This window comes from Podarcis melisellensis, assembly GCF_964234715.1.
Source record: "Podarcis melisellensis genome assembly, chromosome: 10".
NCBI classification, from domain to species: domain Eukaryota; kingdom Metazoa; phylum Chordata; class Lepidosauria; order Squamata; family Lacertidae; genus Podarcis; species Podarcis melisellensis.
This window is the reverse complement of record NC_138542.1, coordinates 64,599,276-64,613,679: the sequence shown is the minus strand read 5'-3', so window position 1 is coordinate 64,613,679 and position 14,404 is coordinate 64,599,276. Positions and strand designations below refer to the sequence as shown.

At 44.5% G+C, this 14,404-nt stretch overlaps 1 protein-coding gene across 1 annotated transcript in view; it reads right to left on the bottom strand.

Moving 5' to 3' along the window:
* Positions 1 to 4,433: 4,433 nt before the first annotated feature.
* The window catches only part of GYS2 (glycogen synthase 2), a 49,382-nt gene continuing 39,411 nt past the window's right edge, over positions 4,434 to 14,404 (bottom strand). The window contains exons 10-16 of the mRNA XM_081926982.1: positions 14,259 to 14,337; positions 13,459 to 13,572; positions 12,134 to 12,260; positions 11,204 to 11,299; positions 9,845 to 10,008; positions 7,652 to 7,732; positions 4,434 to 6,056 (exon numbers count right to left, since the gene is read on the bottom strand). Of these exons, the coding sequence (XP_081783108.1) occupies positions 5,835 to 6,056; positions 7,652 to 7,732; positions 9,845 to 10,008; positions 11,204 to 11,299; positions 12,134 to 12,260; positions 13,459 to 13,572; positions 14,259 to 14,337 (883 nt within the window). The 3' untranslated portion in view covers positions 4,434 to 5,834. The remainder of the gene's footprint in view (positions 6,057 to 7,651; positions 7,733 to 9,844; positions 10,009 to 11,203; positions 11,300 to 12,133; positions 12,261 to 13,458; positions 13,573 to 14,258; positions 14,338 to 14,404) is intronic.

Genomic DNA, 14,404 nt, shown 5'->3' with positions numbered 1-14,404 from the left:
TTAAACCAAATAAAGCCCTCAAGTGTATGAATATGTGTGTTTGTGTCTCTGTGTGTACACACACACACACACACACCACCACAGCATTGACTTACAGGGTGTATATCTGTGCTGTGGATTCTGGAGTAGGTAAGCAAAAACGAGTCCTTTTTCACACCAATGCATAATCGGCTTGTGGAACTCATGGCCACAAGAGCCCCCTGCAGATGCTCCCCCATGAATTCAATGAAGTATCAAGATATTACCTGTAAACATGTCCCCCCCTGGCCCAGTAGCTGCACATCGAGTGGTAATGTGAAGGGATCTTATGCGCCTACAGATCTATGTGAGCAGAACGTAGGAAGCACTGAGTGGATTCAGATAACTCTGATGCATGAGGAAGTGGTCAAGCGGTTTCCCTTCTTGTCCATCCTTGCAGGTTATGGGTTTGGCAAAGAGTTCAGAGACTTAAAATATTTTGGATGCTATCCACGTCAGTGCACACTCCCTCCCTTCCTTGCTGATTTTAATTCTCATCCACTTGCTGTGGATACGATGCATTGAAACTTGTGTTTAGCCTGTAGTTGTTCTGCAAGATTGATGCTTCCTCCATATTTCTGGGTTTCTGTTTTGCATTTTGTTACTCCTCAGTTCAATAAGCTTTTCAGCGCTATTATGGAATACATCCATTCCAGCTAAACTGTAACCTACTCCTTCAGACCGGGGTGGGGGGAGAATCAATATTGCGCCTACCGGTATTTATGATTATTATTGCAGCTGTACTGAAGAATCATTTAATAAAAATTCGGAAACAACTTCACCTGTTCCTTTGGCCTCAAACTTCGCCCTAACCGGAAGCCTAAGACAAAGCAATTAAAAAGCTAAAAGCATAAGCTCAGATTAAGCATCATTTAATAATACTTCTAATGGCGAAACCAGATGAATGCATGTTTAATAAACAGAGGGTGGATCTACACACGGGGGGGGGGCACTATAAATAAGTCAGAAATTAAATTGTTATAACAAAAAAAATTGCTATGGAAAATCGCTTAGAATTTTTCTTTGCTCTCTGGCGCCACCTGGAGTTGCAGGTTTGTAATGCATTCAAAACGCTCTTTCTTGACTAATGTAGTTGGGTCCACAATCTCACTAGTTCAGCTATAAAATGGAGGTGGGGTAACTTTCTAGAGGTAAAAGAGAATGCAGAGACAGGAGTGAAAATTGCCCACCCCCAATTTCACCATCTTAAGAACCTATGAAGAGCTTGCTAGATCATGTCAATGTGCAGCATCCTGTTCTCACAGTGACCAATCAGAGCCGAGCACAAGAGCCCTCTCCCTTCCAGCAACTGGGATCCAGAAGCCTTTGAATTACTGCAGGCCTCCTCAACCTCAGCCCTCCAGATGTTTTGAGACTACAATTCCCATCATCCCTGACCACTGGTCCTGCTAGCTAGGGATCATGGGAGTTGTAGGCCAAAAACATCTGGAGGGCCAAGGTTGAAGAAGCCTGAATTACTGCCTCCAACCATGGCTAGTAGCCATTGATAGGGATGGGGGAAAAATTCATTTGGTTCACATTTCATTGCGAACCTAACACATTTCTAGACAGCATCTTAAAAAACAGAGATATCACCTTGCCAACAAAGGTCCGTATAGTTAAAGCCATGGTTTTCCCAATAGTGATGTATGGAAGTGAGAGCTGGACCATAAAGAACGCTGATGGCCGAAGAATTGATGCTTTTGAATTTTGGTGCTGGAGGAGACTCTTGAGAGTCCCATGGACTGCAAGAAGATCAAACACATCCATTCTTAAGGAAATCAGCCCTGAGTGCTCACTGGAAGGACAGATCCTGAAGCTGAGGCTCCAATACTTTGGCCACCTCATGAGAAGAGAAGACTCCCTGGAAAAGACCCTGATGTTGGGAAAGATGGAGGGCACAAGGAGAAGGGGACGACAGAGGACGAGATGGTTGGACAGTGTTCTCGAAGCTACAAACATGAGTCTGACCAAACTGCGGGAGGCAGTGGAAGACAGAAGTGCCTGGCGTGCTCTGGTCCACGGGGTCACGAAAAGTCGGACATGACTAAATGACTACACAACAACAACACATTTCATGCTTCCTGAACCAAACAGAAAGCTGAAATGCAACAATCCATTGAGATTCACACGTATTTGAATTTTGCAATGCAGTTCTTCAACCCAAAAATAACCACACAAAATAATAATAATACTAATAAAAACCTCGGAACAGAAATAATTATACTCATCAAGATAATGTACAAAATGCATTCTGGTAGGGGAAAAATGCTTGCAGAAATATGTGTTATGTTGTGGGGTAGGAAATGTATGAATTTTCACGTGGACTGAATAATTAAAAAAAGAACTTAATGAGAAACAGAAATCAAAATTGACAGATTTTTCCACCCCTTCCTTCAATGCTTCCAAATGTTTTCCCATTTCTGATACAGTGGTACCTCAGGTTACATACGCTTCAGGTTACATACGCTTCAGGTTACACACTCCGCTAACCCAGAAATAGTGCTTCTGGTTAAGAACTTTGCTTCAGGATGAGAACAGAAATCGTGCTCCGGCAGCGCGGCGGCAGCAGGAGGCCCCTTTCGCTAAAGTGGTGCTTCAGGTTAAGAACAGTTTCAGGTTAAGAACGGACCTCCGGAACGAATTAAGTATTTTACCTTTGGTATCACTGTACTGTAGTAAGGCAAGTATCCTAAAACAGCAAATCGCAGGGAGATAAGGTAGAAGGGGATTTTCCCCCCTGCTCCCATCTCCTGCATGTTCCCTTTGAGTTAACCATCCTTTTCCCACCCTCTATACCCAGATTGACAAAACCCTGTTTAATAAGCCCTGTGCCCCTTCAAATGTTGCATGACTACAACTCCCATCGTGCCTTTCTGTCTGGGGCTGATGAGATCTACAACATCTGCATTTGTTTTCTTTCCACCCACTTTCCAATCCCACCCCCCTGCTCTGAATCTTCCCAGTGAATTGTAAACATAAATAGATGAGTTTGGAGGATAAAACTGGCATCTACTGCCTTTTCCATAGACAGACCCCATAAACAAATCTACAACAGCATCAACTACACCGCTGATCCTTTCAGTTCATTCAATTCTCACAGAAATCAGAAAGTAGTAATAGTTTGTGGTTTATTGTGAATCTGGACAAGTTCAGACGGACAACATATTATAGCCAGGAACTGTATGCAAGCACTGAATAATAAGATGTTTTGAGGTCTGCTGGTTGACAGCAAATTATTCAAAGTAATTCTAGACTGGTTGTTTTAAAGGTGGCGGAAAATGATCGTTCTTTGGAATACAGGATAAGCAGTACAATTATAAGCAGCGACTCCCCACCACCACCACCAAAACATGTTAGCTTAAATAAATTTCCGTTTACGGATCTCTAGCTGTGGAAGAGATTCTTCAAATATTTCTAGATCGTGGTTCTAAGATGGAGAAGCTGTGGGAAAAGGATGTATAGGAAATGCAGAAGAAAGGAAGTTTCTGCTTAAACATCTCTTGGAATCAGGTGCTTCAGTTCTGAGCCGTAGAATTGTAGAGGGGTACCCAATGGCCATCTAGTCCAACCCCCTGGAATGCAGAAATCAGAGCTCAAAAATCCCTGACAGATGGCCATCCAACCTCTGCTTAAAAGTCTGTCCGATGAAGGAGAGTCTACCACTTTCCAAGGCGGTCCATTCCACTGTCGAACAGCTCTTACCGTCATAAAGTTCTCGCTAATATTTACTCAGAAAATCTCCTTTTCTGTAATCTGAACCTACTGGAGCAGCAGTCATTCACAAAAGTAAGCAATCAATTCTGAATTATTATAAGCACTAACCCCCCCCCACTCTTGGGAAGATAATATCTCTCATCCTATAACCCATTACATCAAAAGCAAGTAAATTAGACAAAGAAATGGGGCTTTATCCAACTAAGCCATACTCAGAGTAAACCCATTGAAATCAATGAAATTAGCAAAGTGTGTTTATTCCAGTGGTTCTACTCTGAGTATGACTTAGCTGGATACAACCTGGTCTTGGGGAGCTGGGAAACAACTAGTAAGTCATAATCTTTATGTTTAAGAATGCTGTATGCTGGTATTTGCTTTTGATATTTTCAAGTTTTGCTTTATATTAACAGGCATGGCTGTCAAGTGTCCCTTATTTGGCGGGACAGTCCCTTATCCCAGCGCCATGTCCCGCTGCTGTCCCTTATTGATGAGGCTTCATTTGGCTGCTGGCTGGGCTTTCTGCCTTTGGCTCAGAGGGGCTCAGAAGTTGAACATACCTGTGCCCGGAAAATCCCTTATTTTGGCTGCTGATCCCTTATTTTCGAGGCTGCTGATCCCTTATTTTCAAATCTGTAAATTGACAGCTATGTTAATAGCCTCTCTCTCTCTCTCTCTCTCTCTCTCTCTCTCTCTCTCTCTGAGGGTATTGATTGTGCCTGTTAGACCAAACTTTTGGAGAGAAGACTCACTTTTAGAAGCAGGTCTAAGCCAGCTACCAATTGTGAAAAGAATATTAGATGTACATAATGATGCTTGGATCTCTCTGACTTACAGATGAGAGTCTCAAAGTTCTTAAGGTAGTTCCACGACAGAAAGCTCAAAATTTCTTCATTGCAGGAAGTCTGAAAACTGTCCTTCAAGGTGCTTGAAGTCTTCTCTGATAACAGGGAGTAGTGCTCAAAAAGGTATCTGAACCAGCTTTGGACTGATGGGGGAAGGTTGGGGTTTTTAATCTGTGAATGGCCCTTCCAAGGCATTTGGCTGACTGAGGCAAAGAACAAAATGTTTTCCGCTGCCCCAAATTCCATGTACAGGACTTGGCCAGACTAGCAGTCAAAGCTTATTTCAACCCTGTCAATGAGACAAAAAGATAAATTTCGAAGGAGCAGACCAGGCCAAGTGGGACACACAGCTCTGCCCCTAATCCCTAATTAGCTTTGCCCCTAATCCCTTTCTCTCTAGCAACTGCTGCTTCACTTTGCCCAATGACAGGGCTGGCCCTGTATCCACATCTGATGGATACAAACCGGATTTACTTGCATCGCACCAAATTGAAAAATAGCAGCAGGTTGAGTAGCAGCTCTAAGAACAGTAGCTGTTCTTTGCCTGCCAAATTTGCAGGCAATAGGTGGCACTTTGATCCTCCTTCTTACTGCCAATATATTAGGGTTAAATGTAAAGGGTAAAGGGACCCCTGACCATTAGGTCCAGTCGTGGCCGAATCTGCGGTTGCGGCGCTCATCTCGCTTTATTGGCCAAGAGAGCCGGCGTACAGCTTCCGGGTCATGTGGCCAACATGACTAAGCCGCTTCTGGCGAACCAGAGCAGCACACGGAAACACTGTTTACCTTCCTGCCAGAGCAGTACCTATTTATCTACTTGCACTTTGATGTGCTTTCGAACTGCTAGGTGGGCAGGAGCAGGTACCGAGCAACGGGAGCTCACCCCGTGGCAGGGATTCGAACCGCCGACCTTCTGATCGGCAAGTCCTAAGCTCTGTGGTTTAACCCACAGCACCATCCGCGTCCATATTAGGGTTAGGGATTATTTTAAAAGCCAGCATACAGTCCTGGTTTTTGACACATACTTCTAAATTATTTCTTCTACTGCCAAAGGGGGGGAAAGAATGAGGGAAGGGGGAGATGCACCATCAGAACTATTTATAATGGAGGAAAGAGGGCAGGGGATTTGAGGTATTTCAGACATCTAGCTCCCACCAGAATCATCCACACTTCCCTTACATCAGGTCGTACCCAACTTTAAGGTAACATGTACAAGGATTGGCAGCAACCGTTTGCCACAAGCAAGGGGTCGCTGCATCAGTTCCTATATTCTCCGTGCTGCTTCTTTTTCCCATCTGGCACAGCACTGAGGGAGAAAGGGGCCTTTATGTTCTGCCTGTCCCTCTCAGCCTCTTCGTCCTCGTCGTATCTTTCGTCCTCCTCGTCCAGCTCTTCGTCGCTTTGGTGGGGGCTGTTGTGCTGAGAGACGGAGGGCGAGGGGGGCACCGATGGCGGGCGCGGGTACCGAAATCCTTCAGTCTGCAGGAGAAATGGAAGCGAGGGATGATTACGATGCAGGACGGGCCCTTGATGTAAAAACGTGCCCTTCCTCCCCCTGCCACCCAAAATATTTTTCATTAATTTAAAAATGTACACTGATGTCCAGCTCTGAGGGCCTTCTGGCGGATCCCTCACTGTGAGAAGCGAGGTTACAGGGAACCAGGCAGAGGGCCTTCTCGGTGGTGGCACCCGCCCTGTGGAACACCCTCCCATCAAATGTCAAGGAAATAAACAACTACTGTACCTGACTTTTAGAAGACGTCTGAAGGCAGCCCTGTTTAGGGAATTTTTTAATGTCTCATGTTTTATTGTGCTTTTAATTATGTTTGGAGCTGCCCAGAGTGGCTGGAGAAACTCAGCTAGATGGGCGGGATATAAATTATTATTATTATTATTATTATTATTATTATTATTATTATTATTGAAACATCTGTTTCTCAGACCGATGGTAACATGTTCAGTGGTCATGTCTGACTTATGCCCCTTGAAGCATAACATGTAGGAGGAGTTTCTTTCCCCATGGCTACAACAGTTTAACAAGAAGGTACAGCAACTCGGGATGTCAGTGGAACCTTTGCGATCGATGTCCCTACCATCTGCCAAGGCTATAATAAAAACTAGGTTGTGGGATATTGAAGACCAAGAACTAACAGTAGCAGCAGAGAAAACACGTTCGCCTCTTTATTTTCATCTTTCTTGGGCACATGAAACTAACCATAATTACCTTGAATTTCTGCTTAACCCTCGAGAAAGAAGGGTATTCTTGCTGGCCAGGTTTAATTCAAATCCTTCGAACCTCCTTTGCGGAAGGTTCCCAGACAGGGTGGAAGGAGAAAAACTTGCCCATGTGAAGACCACCTGGTGGAAACCCTTACACATATGGTTTTCAATTATAAACTATATGCTGATCTCCGCCAGCAATTTCTAGATCAACTCTGTATCCCCAAATGGAAACCAGAGTCAGAGGTCATACATTTTCTATTACTGGGGAATGATCAGGAGCTCACCATGTTAGTGGCTAAATATCTCTATTTGGTTTTTTGTCATCAAAATACACTGCAGACGTCTGATCTCCCTGGAGACCAAGAGATATGACGATAGACTGCTCTGCCTCCTTTCTTTTAGCAAATATTTAGTGCTAATCGGGAAGTGGTAATTCTGTATTGATTTGTTTTGGATGTTGTATGTGAGGCCAATTTTTGAATTATGGTGCTGGAGGAGACGCTTGAGAGTCCCATGGACTGCAAGAAGATCAAACCTCTCCATTCTTAAGGAAATCAGCCCTGAGTGCTCACTGGAAGGACAGATCCTGAAGCTGAGGCTCCCTGGAAAAGACCCTGATGTTGGGAAAGATGGAGGGCCCAAGGAGAAGGGGACGACAGAGAACGAGATGGTTGGACAGTGTTCTCGAAGCTACCAGCATGAGTTTAACCAAACTGCGGGAGGCAGTGGAAGACAGGAGTGCCTGGCGTGCTCTGGTCCATGGGGTCACGAAGAGTCGGACACGACTAAATGACTGAACAACAACATGTGAAGCCAATAAAGGTTTTACGGTACGATGTAGGAGGAGTTACCTTTGGTGGAGCATTTGGTTCCAGCACGAATTTTTCAGGAAATGTCCGACTAAGAGCCAAGTGCCTAGCGTGCATATAAAACTGTAAGGAAAGAGAAAGAGAGAGAGAGAGAGAGATGTAACTTAACGGTCCAGGCATTCACCCTCTCATGATCACAATTGCGTCAGAAGGTCCATGCCTTACCATGATGTCCTTGTCACAACTCTATGACTTCTATGACTATGACTTCACGAAGTCATTCACAGAATCGTAGAATTGTAGAGTTGGAAGGGACCCCAAGGGTCATTGAGTCCAACCCCCTGCAATGCCGGAATCTCAACTAAAGCATCCATGACAAATGGCCATCCAACCTCTGCTTAGAAACCTCCAAGGAAAGAGAATCCATCACCTTCTGGTGGTGTCCATTCCACTGTCAAACAGCTCGTGTCAAGAGAAAGTTCTTCCTAATGTTTAGTTGGAATATCCTTTCTTGTAACTTGAAGCCATTGGTTCAAGTCCTACCCTCCAGAGCAGGAACAAATGGGCTTGCTCTGTCTTTCATGTGATGGGCCTTTAGATATTTGAAGGTGCCTATCACATCTCCTCTCAGTCTCCTCTTTTCCAGGCTAAACCGTTGCTCATCAGGCTTGGTTTCCAGACCCTTGATCATCACGTACTGATGTATCCAAAAGCTACTTAGCAAATAACCCAAAGTGATTTTTTCAGCCTGAGGGTGTGAAGAGAATCAGAACTTACAGGGTTAAGCAGTTCTGAGTGATGTCTCACATTCTGAGGCGTGGCTACGTTCACAGAGGGGAGTGTTTCTCTGTGTGTCTTTTTTCCTTTCGCTTTGCGGCGAGGCAGCAAGATGTGCGCTCTCTCACCGGGGTGATTTAAGATGTGTTTTCTACAAGATTAAAGACTGTTGGAGTTAAGCAAGAACGCTTGTGTGCAGTCTGATTTATTACACACACACATTGCAACAGTTTCTACGCTGCGACGACTCTGCTACAGGGAACTGATGGAGAGCTATCCACGGGGGTCCAGTGGGGCGTAGCGGAAGCCTTCCAGACCACATCCAAAAGCATCCTTTATAAGCAATTTTCTGAGGGTGGGTGTGCGTGTGCACTAGTGGTGGGCAGGACCAGATGCAAAATAACACCGGTCTTGAAAGACCTACACTGGCTCCCAGTACGTTTCCGAGCACAATTCAAAGTGTTGGTGCTGACCTTTAAAGCCCTAAAGGGCCTTGGTCCTGTATACCTGAAGAAGCGTCTCCTCCCCCATCGTTCTGCTCGGACACTGAGGTCCAGCTCCGAGGGCCTTCTGGCGGTTCCCTCATTACGAGAAGTGAGGTTACAGGGAACCAGGCAGAGGGCCTTCTCAGTAGTGGCACCTGCCCTGTGGAACACCCTCCCATCAGATGTCAAAGAGAACAACAACTACTAGACTTTTAGAAGACATCTGAAGGCAGCCCTGTTTAGGGAAGCTTTTAATGTTTAATAGGTTATTGTATTGTATTTTAGTGTTTTGTTGGAAGCCACTCAGAGTGGCTGGGGAAACCCAGCCCGATGGGTGGGGTATAAATAATAAATTATTATTATTATTATTATTATTATTATTATTATTATTATTATTATTAAAAGCAGGCATAGCAATGGATGTTGATTTTGCCTTGCACATTAGGAAACATTTCAGCCAAGCAGAAGTCAGAAATTAAAACACAGACACATGCCTTCATCTCTCAGTCAGGCATTGCAGTTCAAGGATGATGATGAAGAAGAAGAGTTTGGATTTGATATCCCGCCTTTCACTCCCTTTAAGGAGTCTCAAAGCGGCTAACATTCTCCTTTCCCTTCCTCCCCCACAACAAACACTCTGTGAGGTGAGTGAGGCTGAGAGACTTCAAAGAAGTGTGACTGGCCCAAGGTCACCCAGCAGCTGCTTGTGGAGGAGCGGAGACGCGAACCCGGTTCACCAGATTAGGAGTCTACCGCTCTTAACCACCACACCACATTTCAGAAAGGCAAAAACCACCTGAGGAGAGGTAGAGCTGATGAAAAGTGTGGCCAGGGTTGGCGGTGTGGCCTGTGGAGAATCCTAAGGGCCAGATAAGAGAGGCCTGGAAGGCTGCATTCAGCCTCTAGGCTGAAGTCGCCAACCCCCGATCTCAAGCAACAGGGAGCGTGATACACATGCAATCGTTCAGTGTACCCTGCCTAGATATCGCCAGTCCAGTAAGTCCGAGAGCCTCTCCGTTCGGTTTCTCTGAACGATCCTTTGCCGACGTGACTGCTGGCAGAATCCATACAGGAACTGCGTCAGCTGGTTACAGGACTCATCTGGGGAGCGGAATCTCCTGTCCACAATGTAAATACCTGCAGGAGACAAACCCAGGATGGAAAGAAAAGAGTTCGCAGTTGCTCTTTGGCCTTTGAAGGCTTCTGTTGCATCTGTCATTATGCATGATAATGACCTTTGCAAAATCTTGTCCCTCATCAAGTGGAGATGTTTGTGCTTTGTATAGCCAATCTGAACTCTCCTCTTCTCCCACTCTCTTTTTAAAGTGGAGAGGAACTTTGGAAGGTCCAAAATGTGGGATATATCCAGCCTCATATAACCAACCTCTAATTAATGCATGGAGGGGTTAAGACCATAGAGTACATTGTTCTGCCAGGCTTAGCTAAGTCACATCCCCTAACTTTGGGAGGAAGGACTACCAAACTTTTTGTTCTCCAACCTTCCTCCATCCTGCCATGATGTGAACCCTTCCAGTAAGGATGCCTGAGCTAGAGGCTCGAAGCTTAGACCGTGTGGCTTCAGCAAGCCATCTTTGTGTTTCTATGCAAATAATTTAGGAAATTAGCATTTTTGAAACTAAGTCACCCTGCCTATCTTTTCTTGCTGCTATATGGAAAAGCACATGAATTGGGCCTTTGAAGAGTTTGTAAGTAAACCATTTTAAACTCACCAAATGTGTGGTTTTTTTCTATACTAAGGGAAGTGGGAACCTTAGGAAATACAGTGGTACCTCCAGTGATGAACTTAATTTGTTCTGGAGGTCCATTCTTAACCCGAAACCGTTCGTAACATGAGGTGCGCTTTTGCTAATGGGGCCTCCCGCTGCTGCCGTGCCACTGGCGCACGACTTCCGCTCACATCCCGGGACAAAGTTTGCTACCAGGAGACCTACTTCTGGGTTAGCGGAGCTCATTATCCAAAGCGTTTGTAAGGTGGAAGGTATGTAACCCGAGGTTCCGTTGTAACTTAGAAAGGGATATTTTAAAGGCCTAACTGTCTATATTTCCGTGATTTACTTTGCTACATGTTTTGTGATTTTAGATTTCTGCTGGGGCTTTCTCACCAAAGAGTGATTGTCCCAAGCCTGGATCTAGGCATCCAGAGAATTCTCCTTTTAGTCTGTAACCAAAATATTAACCAAAAATGCAGCACAAAAGCCTGCAACCAAATCAGCCCAATCTCTCAAAGTTGGGAAAAAGCATGTGGAAAATGCACTGTGCTGGCTAACCTCTAGCACATTAACAATCTGTTCCATGGCTGCAATGTCCTCACCGTAGGCAGCTGGGTCAGCCACATGCTCCTGCATGAAACAGCCGAATCCGGAGAGATTTGTGGTCACGCTGGGAATCCCCATGACGGTGCACTCAGCTGCCAAAAGACAAAGAAGGTTTAGCTCTCACAGTAATGTGCAACTTTGCAGGGCCACACCAGAAGCAGGCTGCATTGAAACTGTGCGCCCCCCGTCAATAATAATAATAATAATAATAATAATAATAATAATAATAATAATAATTTATACTCCGCCCTCCCCGGCCAGAGCCCGGCTCAGGGCAGCTAACACCAATAAAATCACAGTAAAAACATAATAGGGGAAAAAGAGAGGAGGCAAAAAACACAATTTAAAATACAGGTTAAAATGCAATTTAAAATGTAGCCTCATTTTAAAATAGCCGATAAATCAAGACCATAAGGGGAGGGAAACATAAGGATCAGAATGAGTCCAAAGCAAAGGCCAGGCGGAACAGCTCTGTCTTGCAGGCCCTGCGGAAAGATGTCAAGTCCCGCAGGGCCCTAGTCTCTTGTGACAAAGCATTCCACCACATCGGGGCCAGTGCTGAAAAGGTCCTGGCCCTATTTGAGACCAATCTAACCTCCTTGAGGCTCGGGACCTCCAAAATGTTGTCATTTGTGGACTGTAAGGTCCTCCGCGGGGCATACCAGGAGAGGCGGTCCCGTAGGTATGTGGGTCCTAGGCTGCATAGGGCTTTAAAGGTCAAAACCAGCACCTTAAACCTGACCCTGTACACTACTGGGAGCCAGTGCAGTTGGTAAGACACTGGATGAATGTGATCACGCAGCAAGGACCCTGTAAGGAGCCTCGCCATTGTATTCTGCACCCGCTGGAGTTTCTGGGTCAGCTTCAAGGGCAGCCCTGCGTAGAGCGAGTTACAAGAAAAGGCAGTGAGTCTGTCATTTGCTTACCAGGAGTGTAACCCCAGGGTTCATAGTATGATGGGAATACCCCAAGATGGCAGCCTCTGACAAACTCTTCGTAGTCCATCGGCAATAAGGGACTCGTTGAAGAAAGGAATTCAGGGTGTAAGATCACCTGAATGAGAAGAAGAAAACCCACATAAACATTGCCTTTAGAGGTGTAATCAAAAAAGGGGAAGTTTTCAAATCTAGCAGTCCCTTGCTATGTCCAGCAGAGAAACAACCCATATGAGCAGAGCCAGATTTACTTATGAGCTAAACAAGCTATAGCTTAGGGCCTCACTCTCTTGGGCGTCCCCCAAAAAATAAAAGGGGGAAAAACCTGGATGTACATTGCCAAAATATAAGATAAAAAACAAATAAAATAAAACCTACGTACAACAACAGTGTTTTGTGTTGTGTAGGCTCCCATGATGTAAGTAATGGGCCCTGCCTGCTAGCCTGCTCCCTACAATATCACTGGTTTGCTCATTTCTATTTATAGGGTGTCTACATTCTGCATGTAATATACTTCTTCTTAATTGTATTTCACAATTAATATACTACTTCTTAACTGTATTTCAGTTCAACAATTACTTTGTATTTTGTTATGTGCAAATGGCTTTAGATACCTATTTGGTCCATAAATTACCATATAGCATATATTCAACACAAAAACAAGCAGCAATTTGTTGTTGACAAAGAACAGCTGGACTTTCCATAGCTTAGGGCCTCATCAAACCTAGATCCGGCCCTGCGACATGAGTGACAGCTGCTCTTCACACATAGGAACCAGGAGGTGAGCATAATTGATCTATGCGGGATGGTTGAACTTCCAGATTGGATTACTGCAATGTGCTCTGCATGGGGCTTTCCCATTGAAGAGGACTTGGAAATTTCAATTGGTGCAAAATGCAAAATTACTGGCTAGTATTTAATTTAGAGCTCATATAACCCGTTTGTTCCTGGACTCAATTCACTAAATAAATAAGCCTGTTGCAGCAAAAACTGAAGACTCTTTTGGCATCTTAAGGATTCCTGGCTGGGGTTCAGTTTAGACCTCATATAGCCCCTGTTTTAAAACTGGCTGCCTTGGTTGCTGTCTGGGGGTTCAAGGGTGGGAATGGCTGGTCTAGGTAAAAGGAACTCACGTAGCAGCAATAGTACTGGGAGAGAAAGATCAATGACCTGGCTTGGATTAGGACAGTGTCATGTTTTCCCTCCTGCCTTCTGAAAATAATACATCTTTGTACTCTGTGTACCAGCTGTTCCAGGTTTTTTAAGGCAGAGGAGACAGGGAAATATATATATTTTTTAAGCCCTGAGAGTTGCACCTTGACTCGATCTGTCCGGTTGTTGAAAAGGCCGATGCGTCTAATGGTGCTGAGGATTGGGTCGGTGGAATCATCGATCATGTTGTGGGTTGTCACCGGCGGAAGTCCCTGTCGCTGCAACAGAACAAGATGTGCATTTGGGGACATGTTTCAAATAAACAGACAAAAAAGGCAAGTTTGTAGCCAATGGGGTCAAAAGACCAGCATAGCCTTTTTGAAGTGGCCCCAATTTATTTGGAACCTTCTGAATTCAGAAGGAAGTTGACCATCTCTGTGGTTACTTTTAGGAAACTCGTTTCATTCTCTTTTAAGGTTTCAAGGGTGGGTTGGTGCTGTTGTTTTTTAAAAAGTTTCTATTTATATCTTATTTCGCTGTGTTTTTCTTTATTGTAAGCCACACAGCGGGCCTTAATGTAGCCAACCAAGTTCTCCTCAGAGTAGTAGAAAGTATTAGTTATACAGAGTAGAAATTAATAGTTGTGCTAATTAACATCAATGGGTCTTCTCTGAGTAGGCCTAGAACAGGATACAACCCATAGCATTTGAAGAAAATAAGTAACTTTTTAAAAAGAATGGTTTAGCAAGGCTTGGCCTTTGGCTAAAATGACCAAACTTACTGAATTGGTGCAGCTGATGGTCAGGAATTAATGCCCCACCCCCATTTATCTTCTATGCCAAGGAGCTCGAGGGCCAAATAATGAAATGATATTTATGGTATGTAGACTTACTACTCCAGTGAGAGCTAGACTATAAGACAAATTTTATGCTTTCCATTAAATAATCAGAAAAAAGCCTCTAACCTGAGTTGAATAGATTGCCCGTTTTATAATGGTGAGGTCATCACGATCTATGATCTTGCTCATATCAGGGATTTCTCCTCTGTGGGTGCAATAGGGAAGATCTTTTTTTGTGAAAAGAAGGGAAGCGTTTTCCAAGATAATCATTT